The following is a 22,116-nucleotide window of genomic DNA, read 5'->3' as shown; positions in this document are numbered from 1 at the left end:
ATAGAAGTGGGAGGACTTCTTTCTGCGGCCACATGAGCATGTTAGTAGGGCTTCATCATGTTCGAAGCACTCATGATATTCTGCAAAGTCGCCATGGCCGCTCCTGGCAGCAAGGAGGTTGCCCAGGGCTGATCGTGGTAGGAGGAGCTCTGGGGTACGTTTCTCTAGGCCTATGCCGAGGTTCTTGTATCGTTTGGGGGCCTTGTCCGACCAGTATTGGGTGAAGACTTGCCAGTGTCCCTGCGGGCTGCCCGCTTGGCCGCTCCTATTGAGGTGGGTAGTTGCGGGAGCTCCTGGGGAGCATGGCAGCCTAATTTGGCCTCCTTATCAGCTGCTTCGTTGCCTGCGATGCCTGTATGGCCAAGAACCCGTTTCACCTGCATTTCGCTAGGTTGTATGCCTGGTGCTCTGGGACGACATGGCCATGTTTTGGGTGACTCCTTGAAAGCGCCTGAGCACTGACTGGCTTGATCCTGTGGGTTGGCCTTGGAGTTGCTGTACTGCTTCCAGGTTGTCCAGGCAGATGTATAAGTTCGTGGGGACTTGGGCTGTGGAGTCTGAGAGCTGCCTTCAGGCCTAACAGGGCTGCTCTGGCCTCCGCATCAGACTTCTTGGTTGGGGAGTTTTATGTGCCCGCAGAAGATCTTGGTGAGAATTGATCGGATAAATAGTCGAACCGAGTAGCGATGCCAGGAGATTCTTCATATAGACCAGCGTGTACGCACATATAGCTGATCAGCACTCAATCAGCTGCGTATGCGCACATACATTTGCAAGGCAATATATCTCTTCGTTTGAACTAGTCCTCTCCATATAAACCTCGTTAGTCATGGAATAACCGACTCTCAAATTCCCCGAGCTACCCACTTCATTGATCATGAGCTCGGGCCTCCATACAGACGTCTTAACAAACGCTTTGGCATCCCAGGGGTTCTATATTTGCTCAACATTGTCTATAGACCAACCAATACAATTCTGACTACAAGTCTCACCCTCGATTAGTTCCTTACACAATTATCGGCCAAAAATCTGCTTGGCAGTGTCACGGGCTCGGAATAGTAGATAATAATAAATCAGTGTTCCTATCTAACTATTGTAGCCATCGAAGAGAATATCGAATCTGGCGAAGAAAAGGAAAGAAGGAGAAAGGCCTATCTACATGAAGAAATTTATAGGAGTTGTGCAGCATCACTAAGCAGGCATTTATCTTAATTGATTGCATGGCACTGTTTGCCACGTTGATGTTGTTTGTCATTAAAGGCGCTGCGCTGAGCCATCACAAACACATTCATCGATGTGACAGCTCCACACCATACAAGCAATCTGGGCAAACAAAGGCTTAAGCCTCATCGCACAGATGTCTATAAAGACCGTCCGTCACCTAGATAGATTTCCTTTTCTCTTCTTCCCCAGATTCCATATTCTCGTCGATGGCTACACTAGTTCAGATAGGAATATCATTTCGTTAATATCTACTAGTCCGAGCCCGTGACAATCTACAAATGATGAATCTGATGATGACGGCCCTGCTGTTTCACCACCTTTGAAAGCAACAATTGATGATCTTCACATTGTTATACAATATCAGGAACACTCTCAGTAGGTCTGTCTTGAAGAAACCAAAATGCTTGAATGGATGGAGAAGCCGTTTTATATAAAGCAGCAGGCAACTCTAGATCAGTCGCTCAGATAGTATACTTTGATAATACGGATTTTCTTTAAACCAACCAAATTCGCATGTTAACTTTAGTACGGCTAAGCGAGGCCGCACTGTACTCCGCATGGTGGGTCGTGGTATGGATGATCGCCGTCCGGGGATGAATGCCAATCTGTATTATATAATACGATCTGACACCTTATCTTGCCGCCGCCTACTACTTACCGTCTTCTACGCTGTAGTGCTGGCTCCTTCCTTCCTCGCAGTAGACATGGTCTCAAATGTCGTCATGCGGTGGTTTCGGTTTCCATTTTCTGCCCCTCCATCCTCTCCTCCATCCGCTACCCCATCCTCTGCGTTAATCCAAACTGGACCTTCACCTGTGATCACTTCGACGACAGAAGAGCCTTCCCCGGACGAAACTCGCGTCGTCAAAATAACCATGGGTAGCTGCACTTTTATACATCACAAGTGGGGGCCATGCGACTGCAAGACAGGCTCAACTATCACTCCCGGTCACCATAATGGTAACTGCAAGACCTGTGGTCATGACATGCAAGTTCATAGGAGCTATGGTAAGCCTATTTCCATCTCACAGAAAGTACTTGGCTCATTCGAAGATCATTCAGGTCATCATTACCATTATAGTCCTCCCAATCAACCTCTGCATCCCGATATCTGCCCACGTTCTGAAACGATCACGAAACTTGTTGATGTCACGGCGCTCTACTAGGATGATGGAACGTCCAACTCATGGGTTCTACCTAGGTAGCTATCGACGAGAATAATCAACATGAGGAAGGAAGAAAGGAGGTAACGCCATATTTATCAACAAAGCAATAAAGCAAACAACCACACCTCACGTGATAATCAACCAACGTGACCAGGCCGTCACATTACCCCCCGGCTTCAATAGGCATTGTCCTCAATGTCATGGTCAACCCACAGGTAAGAAAACATGAGAAGGCAACAATACATGAGACACTTGAAAAAGAAAAACACATGAACATGTCCAAACATCTCCAAAAATCAATCATCGAGATCATTAAGGTCATCAAGACGGTTTGCCTCTAACCTTGCAATCATCTGCTGGTTCCATATTTTATTGGATTCCTTGTGTGCCTTCATGGAACAATCCTTCACCCAATGATCAGAGGAGCCACATCTCACACAGGATCCTTGTTGTCGTCGTCTGTTCCTTTCATCTAGGGAGGTGGACGCTGCTGACAGGGAGTTGATATTGATGACGCTGAGGTCCATAGGATCAGACTTGGTGTGAGAGCCAGATTGGTGTGATTGAGAGTGGGAAACATTGGTGGAATTTGAGCTGAAAGAATGACTTCCCAATTGTTGAACCACACGAAGGAAATCAGTGTATGATTTTGGAAGATTCAACTGCTGGTTGAGACGTCCTCGGAGAGTAGGATTGAGGCCTTTCCTGAACGCTGAAATCTTGGTGACATCAGGCCAATCTTTGCCCTTTGCCTCATAAAGAATCCTCTCAAACTTGGCGATGTAGGCTGCCACAGATTCACCACTATCCTGCTTTAGGACTAGTAGATAATCTTCAGCTTCTTGAACCTTGTTGGGGTTGTCATAAACCAGAGATAGTTGATCAAGGATGGTGTTGTAATCCCAGGTGTTGGTGTCTTCTGCATAAGATAACTGGGGAAGAACTAGAGCTTGGACTTTGCTTTCCAGATTCAGATAGACATAGTAGAACTGAGCCACTGCATCACCAATAGCTGGAGCATCAATCCTAAGCTTAGCCTTCATCGAAGCAAGCCAGGTATCAAACTTCAAAGATTGGCCATTGAATTTCTCGGGATCAGGGAGGCATGGCTTTGGTCGTTGAAGTGGTTTGGGTTCATTTTTGACGGATTCGATTTCATTCTGGAGGGCGCGGATCGTAGAAGAAAATTCGTTTCGGAGTTCTTGAAAGGGGTCCATGATCTTTAAGAAAGGGATCGTGAGCTTGAATCTTGAAAAACTTAAGTCTTGAGAACTTGAAGGGGTGCCAGCATAGTCGCAACCACTGGACTTCTTGAAAGTTGAACTTGAATATGCCAACAACAGAAGTTTCAGTCCTGAGCTCTAGAAACTTAACTGAAGCAGCGCTTGACTTGACTTGAGGATGAACTTGAGGATGGAAACTTGAATGGAGACACTGTTATAGCCTGGCCAGCTCCCGAACTGCGGCACCAGCGAATCCCTTGAAGGGAGAAGCCTTTGGTATTTCTCTCCCTAAGGTATAAAAGGAGGATGTTGATTATTATGTCACGGCGCTCTACTAGGATGATGGAACGTCCAACTCATGGGTTCTACCTAGGTAGCTATCGACGAGAATAATCAACATGAGGAAGGAAGAAAGGAGGTAACGCCATATTTATCAACAAAGCAATAAAGCAAACAACCACACCTCACGTGATAATCAACCAACGTGACCAGGCCGTCACAGTTGAGATGCTAGACGAACTGGGAGTTATCCATATTCGCGGGACACCTGCCTCGGGCAAAACGACCCTGGCCAAGCTTCTGAGGGAATACTGCATCTCACACGGGAGGCCTTTTGTTTTCATGACAGGTTGGCCAGACACGTCCGACCCAGAACAACTGATGGCAGAAAAATGCGAAGAAGCCGGTTTTGAGGGCACAAACACATCGAATCTTTACGACCGAAAGGTTACCTTTATTATGGATGAGGCTCAGGCCACATATTATGATACGCAACTTTGGTTGACGTTTTTCAAAGCACAAAGCAATCGGCAGTATGGGCCGAGGATTTGTCTCTTCGCCTCCTACGGGAGTCCGCAAACGGGCCTGATAGAAGCGCCCTACGGTACCCCTCTCAGGTTCGGCCCACAGCAGTGCGTTTCGATTTTGAAACCTCGGGTCAAAGATGCACCGGACGTACACCTTTTTTATAATGAAGAGGAATTTAAGGATGCAATCCAGAAGTGTTGTTCCGGCCCCTGGTCAACCTTTGACATGGACCCCGAAGCTTGCGACTATCTCTATTTCATGACCAATGGACACCCCGGTGCAGTCAGTTCATTGGTGTCTTACGTAAATCGGGTTCGTTTCCCCATGAATCATCTGCCATACTATTCAATAAGCTAACGTACTCCACATGCGAATGTAACACACGGGCGAATGTAACACGAAATCGCTCCGCCGCGATGTTAACTCCAACATCTCCACCAATGCACTAAAATTCCATTAAAATTATTCAGAATCATCTTCCTCAGACGTCTCTACTACTATCTGACAGGAACGCGCATTGTGTCCGGCCTTTCCGCAATTGCCACAGCGCCGCGCGCGTGTCTCAGTCCGCGGTCGCCGACCAGCCCTAATGCGTGTTTCCTCCTTTAGTTGCACCTCAACCTCCATTTGATCCCCTAATTCCTGAGCTTCCAGTATTGAAAGCGACCCTCCTTTCCTTAGACGTGTTTTTTAGCCCTCCGGCGTTTGCTAAGGGCCTCGTTTGCCGCCCGAAGATCATGAATCTCTGCTTCCATCAAATCCATCTTATGCATTATCTTCCTCGTGCCTTTTGTAAGGACATCAGCAGTGTTCAAGATTGCCAGGCTGTTTTGCTTTTGCCTTTCCATGTTGTTCAGAGCTTATGACAACCATTGTAGTCGAGATCACTCCCATCTGAAACCCAGTTTCATCAAAGTTATAGATATCTGCTTCCTGGATGCCATACTTCGCAATTGTGTTTTGAACAAGTGTAAACCAACGACAAATAACTTCTGGGTCTTCGCATAGAGCCCTCTGATAGTCATATTTCCGATTGAAACGAGTTGTGAGCTCTGGGTGCCGTTTGACAAAGGTGCTAGCCCAGTTTACCCCAACGCGTCCCGCGTCGCGCGTTGTGAGTAGTCGGTAGTCGGTTGGCCATATCTTCCACACCAGACAACCGAGGAGGAAACCCTTTGGAATCTAGATCAAGTATGTGTTCGACAATCGTTGATTCCTCTAGATCAGTGAGCTTCCGTGAATTGGCTGATATATTGCATCGTGATTGCATGCCACGCCGGCGGCGACTAAGCTTCACATGATCCACGTGATAGATCCTGCCAGCGGCTCGAGCGCTTAGATTTTTATCATTTTGCATAGCTTGAAGGGCCAATATTACTTGGCTTTCATCATGTTTCTGAGGCATCGTTGGGTGTGGTGAAATTTGTAGTAGAAATCGGAAGTCGCGTCGGAGCGATTTCGTGTTACATTCGCCCGTGTGTTACATTCGCATGTGGAGTACGTTAATTCATTTTCCTTTCTACTTTCAAGCAATACCGCTCTGATTTGAAGAAAGGAAACATCGATCGTATCACAAAAGAGCATCTTCTCAGGTCACTCGACGATGACCAGTTTGTATTCCGTTGTCTAGAGAATACAGATGTGTATCGATCCTTTCCATCACTTGACAAACTCACCGTCCCTGCCGCAGACACGCTCCGCAAAGTCTTACAAGAGAAGGTAATACCATGTGATCTGAAAGATCCTGGGGTGGACTATTGCTCTAAAATGGGATGGCTGCATTCCGACATTCCAGATGAAGAAGCATTGAAAAAGGCAGAGGTAGTTTGCTTCTTCCCATCGCCATTGCACAGAAAGTAAGTGTTTCCACACTCTCTTCTCCTCAACTCTTGAACACAGAGCTAAATGATGGCCCACGCCTTTAGATTTGTTGAACATTTTTTGCAGGTCCACGATCCGAAGCCTTTTCCATTTGCAAGGTTTCCATCAATTACATCCCTTTGTGAAGCCGTTCTTCGCGAGTTCTCGAGGAAGAATTTGTGCATGGGCTCACGCAGCGTGTACAATAAACCAACGCTTTCCCATCCCCCAGAAGCACACTTTCAAGATGAACTGTACCGTGCCTTTCATTCTTTGGTCGGTCATGGTGTTGGCATTTCGAGTGAGTGGACTCAGGCCGGTGATGGCAGAATAGATTTCCGAATAACAGAGCCAGGATGGGGAATTGAGCTGCTTCGAGATGGAAATCGTCTTAGTGAACACTGTAATCGGTTTCTGCCCGGAGGAGCATATCATCGGTGGATAACAGAAGGCCTTCTTGAAGACTGGTTAATAATAGACTGTCGACACTCATCCCCTCACCCGTACAGTATGTTCCCCGAAGGAATTTCTTGCGCTGGTTCTTGGACACTAATGAATTGCATTAGATGTTATCAATTCCAAGCTTTGGCGTGTAGTGTTTGGGGAAGGCTACTCATCCATCCGCGTCCTTGGGTGCAGCAATGAAGTCATTGTTCCCGAATTTCCTCTTTTCAATTAGGTGGATTCGAGTTTGGATGTCTTCATCTGTGGATATCACCGACTCGGCTGTGACTGGCTCTTTTGTCAGCGTACCCATCTTTTTCTACCAGTGCCCAGACCGTATACGAAAAAGACTCTGGCCCAACTGTCTCTGTGGTGTATTTAACTTGAATACTCGCAGTTGAATCTGATCGTTATTTCTCCTATATTTGAACTTGAATGGTTTTGGGGTTTCCTCTTCAACTCACATCTGACTGCTTTCCCCTCTACAGTAGCAGAAAACTGCAAAGGAGATGACCCAGCACCTGTTATTGTTATGATTATCGGAGGCTATCAATATCACAGGATCGGTGCCTGTACTAGGATAATCTTCGCTTCGATTTCCTTTCCCCCTTTCCCCCTCTCTTTGTTGACCCTTTTCTGTTTCCAACCTTCTTTTATTTGTCCTTTTTTGAGCTTCTGTTTGGTTCGCTTTTTCCTATTGCTCTGTATGTTTAGATCATTGCGTCGATGGGTATATCGCCCCCTCCAGGCTCCGTAAGACAAATAGAATCGATAAGGTAACGAATAGAGAAACAAGGCCCAACCGAGTACGTATACTGGGTTGTTGGTTAAGTGCGGACGAGTCAGAAACTAGAAAGGTAACCAATGCTGAATGACTTGTATTGCATTACATTGGGCTTGGATGGTCATCGGAACATACACGTAGTTGGAAGATACTTAAGGTAAGTGTCCTGTCTCGAAATACAACTAACTAGAACCCTAGATACGATACGAGAGAAGCCAGGTTGTGACAGAGGAATTGATTACAACTTAGTATTAGATTGATAATTACAATGTGTTCGAAAGCAAGTTAAATACAGAACTGAATCAAATACCACCTAGCGAGGCCACACAGCACAGATATAAAAAGCCCTTTTTCCTGTAGATAGAATTCTTCTTCTCTTTTCTTTCCCAGATTCGATATTCTCGTCGGTAACTACAATAGTTTAGATAGGAATATCAATTCATTATTATCTACTATTCTGAGCCCATGACATTTTCCACAGTACCATTCTGTCTGATGTTTGACTCACCCTGCTCATATCTTCCTGTCCACCTGCCTGCATCAAACGGGTCGAATGATGGACAATATGAGCTAGTATAATCACCATATGCTCAGTACATAGAGGATTTAAGCTTACCAGAATGGCGGCATTTGCTGGCGTGAAGAGCAGGTGTGGGAGAGGCAGGGTTGATCTCATCACTGCTTTTAGAGGGAGAGGGCCTTGCTTGCGTTTACTTCCAGGTATAGTGATGCCTCGGTCACGGTGAAAACGCACCTTCCAGTGGTCAGCAAAAGCAGGGTCTAATGCACTATTCTAAGTGAGCATAGATTCTCTATGAGATGTGCATGGGGAATACTTACGCCAGAGCCTCACAGGCATATCTCAATCCATACATCTCCTGGGATATCACCTCCATCGGACTTTTTCTCTGCAGTGGACTGAAGTGATACATACCCAGGCTCACCGCTCATGCAGGAAACGGCCATTGCGCCAGCCACCAGTGAGAACATACCGTTTCAAAGCGCTATACAGAACAAATGTGTAATCAGCATATGCATACAATAGGTTATTTGTACACTTACTTCTGGCCTGCAATAAGCTCAGGATCTTCACATTGCAACAAGTCCGGTTCTCAGCTAGGATGTATTAGCCATCATGTCACATTCCAGCAAAGGCTTAACACATACTGGCTCCAGGGTGAGCCTCGCGCATGTGGTGTTGGAGCTGGAGAGATTTAATTAGCCCTGTTGTCAATGTGTGCTGAGTATAGACACAACATACAGTGGGCTGGGTCCCTGCAATTGTTCCACATTGCTGCGATCCATTACGGCAATCACGCAAACTCCTGGCTGGCGCCCATTTCAGACACATATCAACTGTAATTGCCCTGATGCCATGATCACCGCCATGGATATGTGGGAAGCGGACAGGCATTCGTGAAACATTGTGTATGACCTGGAATAGTTTTTCAACATTACTGCATATCCCCATCGTGTGTCAACGTTGGTGAAGGCATATATGTAGGTGTGGATGCCTGTAAATTCTTCTTTTAGTAATGATGATGTTAGGAATAATGGCAATATGTGTTTACGTTGAATTGTCTCGTTCCATGCTGAAATACCAAAAACACTTGTTTGTCCTGCAACCATTTTGAACGAGACGTCCATCTCAAGTGTTTTTGCATTGTGAAACTCCTGTGCCTGTGCATCAGTGCAGCAGATAATAAGATATTGTGTCTTCTCAATCACGAATCCACTGATTATGGGTTTTTCTCCTTTCGAATTTATACTCTCGAAGAACTTCTGGAATGTAAAGATGAGGTTAGCAACATATTGGCTGGACACCTAGCGTATGCTGGGTAAATACCTGCAAGATGTGTGCCTTCTGGATATTGAAAGAGTCTCTATTTTTGAACAAGTGCACTAATTCGGTCTTGAAGAATCAAGCTGGGATGGAGTAAGACTGGGACTGCATTCTTATATCTTTCATAGCAAGCCCTGAACTCAGGTGAAATGAGCAATCGGCCTATGATGGTTTCAGTAATGGAACTGTGCATATGTTCAGACCAAACCTACATGTTGTCAAATCTAAGCAATCCCTTTGCTCAAGAATGCTTTTGATTTGGTGAGCAATTGCCTTGGGCTTTTTTTGTGGTGGAGGTGGAGGATGAACATGGCGACCTCAGGTCACAAGTAGAACAAGTGGAAATTGGGCATAGTGATGAGGGATATAGATATCAAATTTAGAATGACACCCATTTCAATCCAGTTGGTCCATCAACATGATCATAATCTATAGAAATCAGCTCGGACATGAAATCAGTATATGTGAGGCATCTTACCACAGTAGATTTGGCAGGACGTATTTTCTCGACAAAGCAAAAACTCGCGCATTGTATTTCAATGCTATTGCGTCCCATACGCACTGGTTTTGTTCCATCCTCAACGCGCTATCGTTTTTTGGACTATGTAAGGTATCATTGGACGACTCTTACCAAGCATGTTGAGGTAGGGGTTCAGCTGTAGGATAAATTTACACGACTCGCACTGATCATGAACGAAACCTGGAAGCTGCACCCGTGGACAACAGGTGACCGCTCCTAGCTGCCTCAATTACATGCAATGTTCGGATGGGCAGTTAAAGAACATCATATACCACTTCTTCACCTTGCTTTGCGATCCAAAGATCACATACAGAAAGTTTGCGACCTTCCACTTATGGGAGAGGCAATCCCAGCATTGCACTTTGCCTGCAAACATGGACATGATGAGATCGTCTCGCAACTATTATCTTTTTGCAGCAGAGCAAACTGCACGTCTACGGGTCCTCGAAAACCGACCCTGGGAGGTAGTCGGTGTTTTCCTCGATTTTGACTTGAGGGAAGGTGTCTCTAAGATCGAGTCAGTGCTTCATTCTGACATTGAAGATGACGAGCCCAAGTTGGTGAACTCCGCATCGGGAAAGGACTCAATCCGAATTCAATATTCCCAACCCACAAAACACCTAAAGGCCATAGTTCTGGTACACTTCTTACATGGGCAGCTAGGAAAGTATATGCCACTTTTGTACAAGTACTTATCGACAACGGTGCAGATATCGATTTGCAAGATGACGCTGGGTGGACTCCTCGGCTAGGACCGCCGAGCTCAACCGCGAGGAAACAGTCACGCTTCTCATTGCCTGCAGAGCAAAGATTAACTTCCCGTTTGATCAATTCACACCTCCCCAAATCGCTTCGATGAAAGGAAACAAGGATATAGAGGAACTTCTACTCAAGTATGGCGCAAAGCCGAGCGATCGGAATCGCGGTGCTTCGATTGAAGGAAGAGACCACAAGGGCCGTACATCTCTCCTGTTGGTCGCAGAGGAGGGCAGCAACAAGATATGAGATTGCTAACGAACCACGGCGCATCATTGGACGCAGGAGATCATGCAAGTCGTACACCTCTGATGCAAGCTGCAGAAAGAGGTAGCGAGACAATTGTCAAGACCTTGCTGAGATTTGGCGCAAATCACGAACTACGAGATGCTGATGGTGTAGATGCTCTGCGGCTGGCGACCAAAAATAATCATCCTCATGTTGTCTATCTGCAGAGCTCATCCAAAAAGTAACTAAGTTAACTAGTTGATGATATTGCCAAGTAATTCCACACCAATTATGCTAATCTATTTACTCGCCTCAGGCTCTGAGAGATAGATACTACACTACTGGCTAATGAATATTTGTTCCTGGTATCCTTGGAATCTCTATCATGAAATATATATCTATGAGTGTGGAAACCACTTTCTACTCTATATACAATGCCAAGGTGACAAACAATGCTTGATTCGACAGTGTAATAATCTTGTTTTATTGGGTATCCCAGTCACTCCGAAACAGGCACCAGAATTCTACAGACCCTCCTTCGCCAGCATATCTGTCGCATATCAGCCAATGCCACACGGAGTATGTATAACGACAGAAATGGTGTTGTGCTTACCTGCAATGTCCAAATAAAACGCAATGGCGTTGAACCTGTAGCAAAGTGTCAGCAGAGAGTCCGTCGGCCATTTACTGATCAACATACTTCCGTCTATTACCGGTGATTTCACCAGCCAACCATTTCAGCCGGTTAGTCCAATTGATCAAGTCCAAATGGCTCACGCCGACAAGGGTCCCCTTATAGCCGTGCTCTCCTCCCCAGCGGCTACTGGCAACGCTGACCAGGCCGTCGTTGTATCCTTCGGTTTCTCTGAGGATCCGGTGAGATAAACGGAATGCGGACCATATGCTGGGCTCCATGGCTGCTCCGTAAGAAAAGTACCTGCAATTGTTCAGTCTTATGCTGTATGCTTTTCTTGGCATCATTATCGTCGGAGTATACGTACCGGACATCCTCAATATCAGGCGTTGTTGGATTGAATCTTTCTGCTGCATACTTTTGTGTAAGCTGTGCAAAAGCTCCGGTTTCGAAACCCAGGCGCTCGAGGGCATAGTAAGCCTGGGGCAAGCGTTCCGCTGCCGACGACATGAGCGTTCTGTTCCTTTGCGGAGGGGGGAAGGGGATTTATCGAAGGGACTGACCTCCGATTTGCTCAAGGATATAGTCTGCAACTGCGGAGCCTGTAATACGTTTAGTAAAAATCCGTTTCTATAGGCATTACTACCAACCTCTGTGAGGAGTTGCAATAGTAGTCAGAGACAGGACTTTGAAGTCCTTTGGCTTGAGATGGCTGATCATGTACCGAGAATCAAGCCCACTTGGACAATTAGTCGTTCAGCTCGACATTATTGTTTCTTCGCGGTATATCTCACCCCTAGAGCTTGTGAGTAAAGCAACCTTCAATGCCAAGACGTAAGACCATCTTACCATACTATGTCTATTATCACGTCAGACACGAGCACTTCAGTCAATCATATCATACAGAGAAAGGGATATCAGACTCACGCAATAATATTAACATTCTTTCCCCGCGCACCAATGGCAATATCTCTCGCCAATTCCTCGGCGCGCTGCTCAATAGACCCAGACGGCGGTACAGTCGCCGTAATAACCTCGATGCCCTTCATTGTCAATGCCTCCCTGATGCCTCGCCAATACTGGACACCAGGAAGAAGCGGGCCAGCAAGGCGTAGTTCATCGAATCCGAGTAGTCCATGAGCGAGGACTATTGGATCTCTGGGCGTCTCTGATTCATATTTAATTTGTGTACTCTGTTAATTGAAGGAAACTGACCATAATTATCTCGAATTATTGCGTATTCATCTTGGATAACGTTGCCCATTTCCTCTAGCCGTGGATCCAGGGTGTGTGCCCCTGGGTGCTTGTGCGGGCGACATCTGCGTGAACAAGCATGGAAGCTCCGATGCGTTGTTATTGAATGAGATAGACTGTTGAGCCCATGAAACCGGTTTACAGGACTGGAATTGGCCAGCTTGGTACATTTTACCACATTGAAAATTGTGGCTGCACATCCCATCTTCGGTGTTTACATTTGTGTATCTTGGTCGAGTTGCGGTGCCTGATGACGCAAAGGGCTAGATTTACTGCCTCAGGCACATATATATAACTACGTTATAACTAACTACAGTCAGTTATAACTATATATCGAACTACGAGTGATCTCGTGTCGCCAGTCACAGGCCTCCATACTCCATTCTATCGTGACCAAAGGATATATGTATACTCCGACTAGTATCACAAAGCCGTTTTGAAAAGCTTATATCCGAAAATAGCATTTGAATTGAAACCGAGAACATGTCATATAGGTGTGCGCCATACTAGAAACAGACAATCAACGCCTCCAATCGATCTATGCACTGGCCAAGATCTTCTCCGAGGGTTCGGGCTTCACATCCACCACTCCATGGATAAGGCCATCGACCACCTTGTCGCCGTGCTGGCTGCCAGCAGTCTTGATATCTGCAAGTCTTGCCTCGGCTTCCTTGGTCGCATCTTCTTCAGCCTTCTTGAATCCGCTCGAGTGCTATTTCCGGGAAAACCTGTTAGCCGTCTGCTTCGTCTATCCAGCAAGAATACAAAAGCGCCGAATCCTCACCTCTCCCTCGAACTTCTTAAATTCTTCCTCCTTCTGCTGACGGTATTCCTCTATCTCCTTGTGCGCCTCCGACTTGGCATCTTTTATCCGCTTTGTACGGTCTAGGGCTTCTTAGAACGATTCTGCCTGTAATTTGCGGGGGGAGGTTGGGGTCATACATTCTCTAGCTAAAGACAAACGAGACGGATTAGCTTCCATTCAAAAAACAACCTCAGACATTACTTCCAAAACACACCTTTCTGCACAATCTTCTGGGCCTCTCTCTCGGCCTATAGAGCGCGATGTCAGATCAACCGTCCAAGCGCGATTGCATTCCAGCTTGACCTACATCGAGGAGAGTTTGGATGCCCGCGGAGTTCTGAGCTGACTGTCATCCGAAGTTAGCATTTCCAACCACATCAAATACAAACGCCACCTTCTGTCGCAGACTCACCATATTGTCTGTTTATTCTTTCAAATATTCGACATGAACGTTCTATTCAGCGCAACGGGACAGATAGGCGGAGTGATGTCGCCGATGAGCCCCTGGGCGGTCGGAGTTCTGCCACTGGTCACCGCCTATGCTGATAACCAGCGATAATCCGGCGAGCCTGAGGAAAATGTTGTTGGTTCGAGAGCAGGAGCATATCATTCGCGAGATACAGAATACGTTTGTTCCAATTGATCGCCTGTGGTTGATATTGGAAAGTGAGATCAAAATGTCCAAAGCATCTAAGGCGACGTTAGCTATGACTGGTCTCGGTACTGCGGGGATTGTCTGGTTTGTCCACTGGGCACAGGAACAAGAGAGAGCAGTATGTTTTCTTTCTTTCTTTTTGTGAATCTTCTCCTTCATATTATGAAAATATGCTAATCATCCTGTAGGCAATGCACAAGGGTGTGGAACGAGACATGGAAAAGCAACGAATTCGACAAGAGCGAGAAGCTGATTTCGCGATGCAAAAGGCCCTACAAGAACAATACCTCAAAGTCCAGACGGTCTCTCCTAGTATGGACGACCCAGGGGCAGGGCAGAATAGTGCTGGCCAGGGTACATAACGTTGGTGGTGATACGGACTTCTTTGCTGCGGGACAAGAGGTGACATGTCGGTCTTGGACCTTGTACAAGGTGAGTTGAACCACGTTGCTGTTATGTCCTTGGTGTACCCTGTATACGGAATTTACTAACATCCTGCAGTACCATACCTAGAACAAAAAGCGAACTGTATACGAACAGTCATGAGCATGCGTGTATATTATACCCATCTGTACAATACAAATCAACTCTCTCCTACGAAATCAATATCGGAATACCCAGCACCTAGAAATATGGAGGGGAAAAATTCTATTTTCTTTCCGTGTACTCCGTACCGAACATTCTTTATAGGACTGATGAGACTGACCCTTGCACAGCGATGTCTACGGTTCATCTCAGGGCTCAAGGCTCTACTTCGTATCTGAACATCGACAACAGAAGCTGCCTGTTGTCTAGCCCTACATCGACAGCAACGTACAGTGCACCTGATAAGGCTATCCTGTTACAGAGGCTGTTGTCATACTTTGCTTATCACGGCTATTATCGGAGGCCGGTTCAATTCCGGCCTCCGGCGCTAACGAAGCTTATGGAGTCTTGGCAATATGAAGCATACAAAAGTCCGAATCACATACAATGACAATGAAATGCCCTGACTGATCTTCGGAATGATCAGGCCGCTATATTATTTGCCACATAGCATCTCGGGTCCTTTTGGAACCCTGCTGCATTGGGATTAGCGTGTCCCGTGATGCTGTCATGCCCTGCCAAGTCCGAGTATAGGTGTCTGAATATGGCTTCATGATGTCGTCTAGAACAGCAGGGAGAGTGAATAATCGCTTTCAGTGCAATCGCAGCTTATGAGAAGACAACCTCTAGACCAGAACAGGCATATCCTCGCAGTCCTTCTATCTCTTTCATAATGTGCCCCCCAAGGCCGGAATTGATACCGGCCTCAGGATATTATAAGAAGGGCCTCCTTTCCCGCCCAAATCTCAATCTCTGTGCTGATTCCCAGGCCCCTAAACTACAAGCAGCCTCGCTGAGAATTTTTCTTATTTTTTCTCGTGCCTTTCCGAGCGTTCGTTCTTGTCCTATTCTTCATACTTCCATCTACCATATTCCCTTTCCTTCCATCATGACGATGCCTAAGGTGACCCCAACTTCTACTACCTTGAAGCGCTTCCCTCACATCCATGATGACCCTTCTACCATCCCCCATTCCCTAGACCCCTTCACCATCACCACCTCTACTGGTTTCCTGCCCTACCAGACCTCACCTACCACCCTACCTGAAGTCTTCCAGCCTCTGATGTCCATCCTGGACCGTATGTCCGTCGTCAGGGAAGACGGTACTCCGGGTTTGTTGGCCACCTACGAACTAGGTCCAGTGGTCGAGTCCGAGTTGCCTGATCTGACCGACGAGGTGGACAAGTTGGTCACTGCTGATGGTCTCCCGGACTTGTATACCATCACGGCCCTGTTCAGGGACTACTCCTTCCTGGCATCGTCTTACTTGCTTGAGCCTTGCTGGGAGAACTGGCGCAAGAACCCAGATGGTGGTTATGGTCTAGGGAGAGACGTGTTGCCTAAGGCTGTGGCCCGTCCTATGTATCATTGTGCTCAGCTGTACGTTCCCTATCCCTCTTACGTCTTTTACTTCTATATACTAAGTGTGTAGACTGGACATCCCACCCTTCATGTCCTATGCTGCCGCTTACTCCCTCTTCAACTACCACCTTGCCGAACCATCCAAGGGCTTGACGTACCCTAACCTCCGTCTAGTCCGGGCCTTCGAAGGTGGTCTTGACCCTAAGAGCTCCGAGGCAGGCTTCATCCTAACTCACGTCGATATGGTCAAGGAGTCGGGTAGCTTGATCAGTGGTGCTGTTCGGGTTGTTGACGCGCTGGAGAAAGGCGGTCCTCGCTCGGAGATCAATGATGGGTTTAGGGAGATCCTCATAGCAATGGAGAAGATTGAAGCATGCATGGAGGGTAAGTTACCTTGCCCTTCCATTCTGATACAGATTTTGTAGTAGTTGCTAACTAAATATCTACAGATATGTGGGGTAACTCCAAGCCTCATGAATACCTCTCCTTCCGTGTCTTCATTTTCGGCATCACAAATCAATCTATGTTCCCGAATGGTGTAGTGTACGACGGCGTCCTAGACAACAAGCCTCTCTACTTCCGTGGTGAGAGCGGTGCCAACGACAGCATGGTAAGTCCTCCTCCTTTCGTCCACATCAACATCAATTGTACTAACAACAAAAAGATTCCCCTCCTGGACCACCTCTGCCAAATCCCCATGCCCTCAACCCCACTTACCAAAATCCTCCACGAATTCCGCGCCTACCGCCCTCTCCCTCACCGGGAATTCCTCGCCTACATCAACGCCAAAGCAGCGGAAGTGAACGTCCGTGAATATGCGGTCAAGGATGTCGAGACTGCGATCCTTCTTCTGAAGACGCTGGACCATGTGAGGAGCTTCCGCTGGCGCCATTGGTTGTTTGCGCGGGAGTATATTATTCGTAGGACGCCGCATCCTACTGCCACGGGTGGGAGTCCGATTGTTACGGTATGTTTGCTCTTCTTATTGGGGTTGTGGAAGGTGCTGACAAGGACAGTGGCTTCCGAACCAGTTGTCTGCGGTCATGGATTTGATGATCTCCATCTACGACGAGTATCTTGCTCCCGCTCTCAAGTCCAACGGGGAGAAGAATGGGCATGCGCAGAACGGATCGTACGAGTCTTACAGCAAGCAAGTTGGGCCGATGATGGAACAGGTCCGTGATCAGAGGGAGAAGTTGGCCAAGGAGGTTGAGCGGTGGTGTAAGGAGAGGGGTGTTTAGACTGGTATCTGACATGGCTGTGCTTATGCGTCTATGTTCTTTGGTGCAAGTCACTTCTATTAGCTATGAGCTGTCATTATTACGCGTATAGACATTATGGTCCAGACCAAAAACCTCCACGGGCAAGATGCAGACTCCCAGTTCTATATATCCTTTAGGGATAGATATTAATTAAGTGAAAACCTCAATCCCCCGCGCCCTTCCGTAAGCAACTGCATCCGAAGAAACACCTTCACAACCTTTGACGTACAAGCGATCGACCCTCGTCCTCTTCTCATCACCAGTCACACGAGCATCCGCAAGCATTTTAATCGCTCGACCGCTTATATCAGTGTATGAAAGATGGAGAACCTTGAGATCCGGCATAAACGCCACAATATAGCCTACCAGCGCATCCTCAACTTTAGGAACGCGTGAGAGACTAAGCTCCGTGATATTGCCAAAATAGCCCTGTATGACTTCGTTAAGCTCATTGCCCACCCACATACAGCTATCTAGCCAGAGGGCACGGAGGGATCCATCCGTATTAGAAATGAGCTGCTTTAAATTTCGCGCACGCAGCCAATTGACATCGCTGAGCACGAGGGTCTTGAGATTTGCGAGATGAGGGCCGGGAAAGGATTCGACATCTATGTCAGCGACACATGCGTGAATACGGAGGTATTCAAGATCAGGTGGAAAATAGCCGTCCGCGTTCGAGAAGGAATGGCCGCTCACGTCTAATCTGCGTAGGCGGGGAAAGTCTTTTGACATGAGATTGACGTGGGGGCGCTGAAGTGCGTGTCCGTACCAGTCTAGTCGCAGCTCTTCTAGGTTTGGGATGGCATGGGATAGCCTATGATTCTAGTCGGTATGAGCAAGTCATCGTGCAGGGCAAGGGAAAGGGCAGGCATACATATAAAGGAGGTACGAAAAGCGCAGGCCCAAATGAAGCAGGTTCCACATCTTCTGAGCCAAGTGTGATACTCTTCAGATTCGGCAGGTTGTGAGGCCATTCCATCTTTGTTCCAGGAGAGGGTTTGGCATTATGGATCTCTATTCGTTCAAGACGAGGTATGCCGTGAAGAAACCCTACGATTCGCTCCTGTACCATTGGCATATGTGCAGAGACTACGAGTGTCTTCAACCGTTTCGAGCCCTTGATCAATCCGTAGAATGCAGCAGGATCGTGAGAGTCCCAGAACTCCAGATGCTCCAAATGCGGACATCGACTGATAAATTCCAAAACTCTTTGCGTAGATTGAGAGGATATGTTCTTCACGATGGCATGTGTCAGCATGCCCTTTGAGCGTCGAATGTAAGAACGGACTGAAGTCCAATGGACTCTCCCTCGAGTGCCACGGGCTTCTGATAGATCCATGCGCAGCCATGTGTTTCGCATCGAGGTGAGGAACTGATCCCATCTCTTCGAAACGCGGAGGATGGCCCTAAAGGCAGTTAATCAACAAGATGCTCATATGCGAGTACACAGCAACTAACACAATTTGTTTGAAGTTGAAGTGCTGAAGAATCATGACAGCAACTTCCAATGGAAGGACAGTGAAGGGGTCCAAGAGCTTTGCAGACATCTTATCCCGGAGTTTGTTATGTAATTGTTCTACCAACTATACAAGTTAGTCGGCATAAACTCAGACTGGGGCAGTTAAGGCAAAGCTCACATGACGCCGTGGATGGCTTGTAGGTAAGGTCTTCAGCCCGTATGCGTAGACTTCGAGTGCCTTGTCCGGCTTGCCATTCAGCAGGAGGGTTTTGGCACAGCGCAAATACCCCTTTCACAATCAGCACTGCATAGACACAGACGACGTGAGTCACGCACTCTTTCATCATTTTTACCGCATTTTATCATTTGCTTGGTATCTCGCAATGCTTGGTCATGCTGCGCCAGTTTACTATAAGCAGCAGCTCGACTATCCAGGATGCTCAACAAGTCCGAATCTCTATCTTTCAGCGCCTGCATTATCCTATTTAGTTTCTAATCTGCCAGAGATACAGAGGACTAGGTATACCTCCGTAAAGGCTTCAACAGCCGCCGCAAAGTCGCCCTGTTGGTATAGATTCCGACCATGTTGCAGCAACACGGCTCCTTCGCCACGCGGGACACCACCAGTTCGTCGATCTCCAACGTCTCTACCGGCCGAGCTGAGACCCCTGGACCCATCAAGCGATCGCGAAGCCATTCTACCGGTCAGTGGCCCCGTTGACGAGCGATAGAGGATCAATAGCGTGGTTCATCCGGCAACGGTTTTGCATTGGCGGAGCTGCGCGGGTGGCGGCTGCGGGCGGCCGGACAACAGGCCGTGTTTACCTTCTTCCCCTTTCGGTATGCGGAAAATACATCATACCCGACAACACAGCGACGACCACCTCGACACGGCTCTGTACAGAGTACTAACCATACAGGGGAAGAACTAGAGGCAGCTTGCAGGCAAGCCATGGAGCAGCACAACTTGAATGCGGCCTCGTCATATATCAATAATGTCCTCCTCGCCAGGGGTCTTTTAAAAGGAGGCACCCCGATCGACTTTGCTCAGCCGGAGAACGATGAGGGTGGTGTCGATGGGACGATGGCCAGGGTCATCAACCTGGTTAATGATTTGGTTCTGAGAAGAGATGTATGTCATAGCGATGCTGCGCATGCTTTTCTAGCACAATGGTCAAAGTCTGATAGCCTACAGCGCGAAGCCGACCATAGGGAAAACCTCGCTACGACGATACGGACACTCCGCGCGAACGAATCGCAGCAATCAGTAGAAATCGTACGCAAAGAAAACAAAGGTATGGTTATGGTCAGAGCTCAATAGCTAAGACATTACTGCAGGGCAAACTCCGAACAAAGACGTCCGAAATGAGCCGGTCGCTAGCGCTCGCAGAGGCTCAGGAGCGCGCACTCAGAACGAATATCGCCAGTGCAGAATCAACTATCAGAAACATGAAGGAGCAAGTACAACGCATGAAGACCACCGTTCAGCAAGTCCGAGCACAATGCGCGAACGACATTCGCAAACGAGACCTGGAGTTACAAAAGCTGAAGTCGCACCTGGCAGAGCGACAGAGAGGGAAGCGAGAGGGACTCGGTGTTACGACTATCAACATCAATCCGACAGTCGACCGCGCATCGAGATCGAAGACTCTGTCCGGCGGCGAAGGGATTAACAACCCTGGGTACAGTTTGAAGCAAGAGACGAACGAGTTCCTCACGCAGCTGTGCCAAACTCTCAGTGACGAGAACGACATGTTGATCGCGCTGGCACGCAACACTGTCCAGACATTGAAAGATCTACAAGGCCTAACACACGAGGACGAAGAAAACCCAAGTGGGACGGCCAGCAGCGGGACGCAGAAATCGTCGCATGACCCTGTTACTATCCTTCCGACATCGTGCGATGAACTTTCAGCCCATATGGGTATGATGCTAGAGCACCTACAGACACTACTCACCAATCCTTCATTTGTGCCTCTCGAAGAAGTTGAAGTGCGCGACGAGGAAATCAACCGCCTCCGGGAAGGCTGGGAGAAGATGGAAAGCCGATGGAGACAAGCGGTGACCATGATGGATGGGTGGCATACACGGATTGCCGACGGAGGTGACTCGGTTCAGGCCGAAGAATTGAAGATGGGTCTGGGCCTCAGTATTGATTCCGCACATGCATCAGCAACAAATGATGCAGATATAAACATGGAGTCTCCCATTCTGGAAGACCAGCAGGCAGAAGAGGAGGAGGAAGAAGCAGAGCGCAAGTCTAAACAGAGTTCCCAACAGCGTGCACCGTCGAAGGAGACCAAGCCTACTGGGACGCGCGAGACTAGGACTCGAAGGGCATCGAGTCGTGCTCTTAAGGAGCGGAGCGACAACATACAATCCGGCCGGTCCCGGAAGGTCTCTTTCACGCCAGGGCTAAATGGTTCTCCCTGTGTAAATGAAGACGAGACTTTGCAGGTCAAAGCACATAAATCAGAGACTGTGACTCGGCGGGCATTGAAGAAAAGAGTGGAAGCGAATGCTCCGCGAAAGGTGAGCAAGTTTAATCCATGTCAACAATAGAGCCGCGAATCTGACAAACAATCAAGCAGGACCCTCCCAGTCGCGGGCGAGTAACTTTGTCACAGAAACTTGCCATGGCAGAAGACGATGCCCGAGCAGCAGAGCAAGACCGCAAAGAGAGCCAAAGCCGGAAGCGAAGTCGAGGCACTGGCAAAGAAGCCCGAGACCGACGACGTAGTACCCTAACCAACGACGAACTTGACGAGCTAATGGGGCGGCCGTCACCCGCGAAAGTGAGCTAAACAGCTCTTCTGACTGTGTTATGTGTCATTTAATAAATTCATTTATCGTGTGATTGTACATACTAGTTTTTACGATGTGGCGCATGTAAATACACTCTTTGCATTGGAAATTACTACTGGCATACATATTTTATGATAATGAATTGTTCGATTCGAATTGGATCTTGAATTGCTTCTCACAGGATATTGATACATGGACATCAAACCTCGGCATTTCCGGTTACGGTTAGGGAAGTCTCCGCCATTTGATCTCTGCACTTCTTCAATTGTCGTCTCTCTTGCCGATATAAGTTTCTTGACTTGCGCTCTTCTAATTCATATTGCGCTTCTCGATTGCAATTTTACCACTATAACGCGCACGTCAATCCGATACTCACTCGGCGCATAGACGAGAGCCCGTGATAACCAGGTCTCGTCTCATATCAATCCTTACTTGGCTAT

At 47.6% G+C, this 22,116-nt stretch overlaps 8 protein-coding genes across 8 annotated transcripts; 3 read left to right on the top strand and 5 right to left on the bottom strand.

Annotated features, from left to right (window-relative positions):
• Window positions 1–2,686: 2,686 nt before the first annotated feature.
• Window positions 2,687–3,607, bottom strand: ACHE_70692S (uncharacterized protein; the record flags this gene model as incomplete). The annotated part of the gene is made up of 1 exon (XM_043283053.1): window positions 2,687–3,607. The coding sequence occupies one exon, from the start codon at window positions 3,605–3,607 to the stop codon at window positions 2,687–2,689; it is 921 nt and encodes a 306-aa protein (XP_043140371.1).
• Window positions 3,608–8,675: 5,068 nt separating this feature from the next.
• ACHE_70691S (uncharacterized protein) lies at window positions 8,676–8,922 on the bottom strand (the record flags this gene model as incomplete). Its single annotated transcript, XM_043283051.1, has 2 exons — window positions 8,676–8,712; window positions 8,770–8,922. Coding segments are annotated over 2 exons (190 nt in total), but the record flags the coding sequence as incomplete, so codon positions are not given.
• Window positions 8,923–11,379: 2,457 nt separating this feature from the next.
• On the bottom strand, window positions 11,380–12,753 carry ACHE_70690S (triglyceride lipase; the record flags this gene model as incomplete). Its single annotated transcript, XM_043283050.1, has 8 exons — window positions 11,380–11,405; window positions 11,469–11,503; window positions 11,556–11,792; window positions 11,857–11,986; window positions 12,053–12,091; window positions 12,140–12,228; window positions 12,417–12,657; window positions 12,705–12,753. The coding sequence occupies 8 exons, from the start codon at window positions 12,751–12,753 to the stop codon at window positions 11,380–11,382; spliced, it is 846 nt and encodes a 281-aa protein (XP_043140369.1).
• A 528-nt stretch (window positions 12,754–13,281) lies between these two features.
• Window positions 13,282–13,963, bottom strand: ACHE_70689S (uncharacterized protein; the record flags this gene model as incomplete). Its single annotated transcript, XM_043283049.1, has 6 exons — window positions 13,282–13,455; window positions 13,528–13,628; window positions 13,686–13,694; window positions 13,763–13,796; window positions 13,856–13,894; window positions 13,961–13,963. 6 exons carry the CDS (start codon window positions 13,961–13,963, stop codon window positions 13,282–13,284), a joined length of 360 nt encoding a protein of 119 aa, XP_043140368.1.
• A 262-nt stretch (window positions 13,964–14,225) lies between these two features.
• On the top strand, window positions 14,226–14,565 carry ACHE_70688A (protein PET117; the record flags this gene model as incomplete). Its single annotated transcript, XM_043283048.1, has 2 exons — window positions 14,226–14,321; window positions 14,392–14,565. 2 exons carry the CDS (start codon window positions 14,226–14,228, stop codon window positions 14,563–14,565), a joined length of 270 nt encoding a protein of 89 aa, XP_043140367.1.
• A 1,112-nt stretch (window positions 14,566–15,677) lies between these two features.
• On the top strand, window positions 15,678–17,391 carry ACHE_70687A (indoleamine 2,3-dioxygenase family protein; the record flags this gene model as incomplete). Its single annotated transcript, XM_043283047.1, has 5 exons — window positions 15,678–16,168; window positions 16,221–16,534; window positions 16,600–16,760; window positions 16,815–17,117; window positions 17,167–17,391. 5 exons carry the CDS (start codon window positions 15,678–15,680, stop codon window positions 17,389–17,391), a joined length of 1,494 nt encoding a protein of 497 aa, XP_043140366.1.
• Window positions 17,392–17,562: 171 nt separating this feature from the next.
• On the bottom strand, window positions 17,563–19,568 carry ACHE_70686S (Leucine Rich Repeat domain protein; the record flags this gene model as incomplete). The annotated part of the gene is made up of 6 exons (XM_043283046.1): window positions 17,563–18,234; window positions 18,287–18,818; window positions 18,871–18,995; window positions 19,050–19,160; window positions 19,208–19,342; window positions 19,398–19,568. The coding sequence occupies 6 exons, from the start codon at window positions 19,566–19,568 to the stop codon at window positions 17,563–17,565; spliced, it is 1,746 nt and encodes a 581-aa protein (XP_043140365.1).
• A 255-nt stretch (window positions 19,569–19,823) lies between these two features.
• On the top strand, window positions 19,824–21,675 carry ACHE_70685A (uncharacterized protein; the record flags this gene model as incomplete). The annotated part of the gene is made up of 4 exons (XM_043283045.1): window positions 19,824–20,003; window positions 20,067–20,147; window positions 20,210–21,403; window positions 21,460–21,675. The coding sequence occupies 4 exons, from the start codon at window positions 19,824–19,826 to the stop codon at window positions 21,673–21,675; spliced, it is 1,671 nt and encodes a 556-aa protein (XP_043140364.1).
• Between the last annotated feature and the right edge of the window lie 441 nt (window positions 21,676–22,116).

Source organism: Aspergillus chevalieri, chromosome 7 (genome assembly GCF_016861735.1).
Source record: "Aspergillus chevalieri M1 DNA, chromosome 7, nearly complete sequence".
NCBI classification, from domain to species: Eukaryota; Fungi; Ascomycota; class Eurotiomycetes; order Eurotiales; family Aspergillaceae; genus Aspergillus; species Aspergillus chevalieri.
Note: the sequence above shows the minus strand (reverse complement) of the source record. Positions and strands in the feature narration are given on the sequence as shown.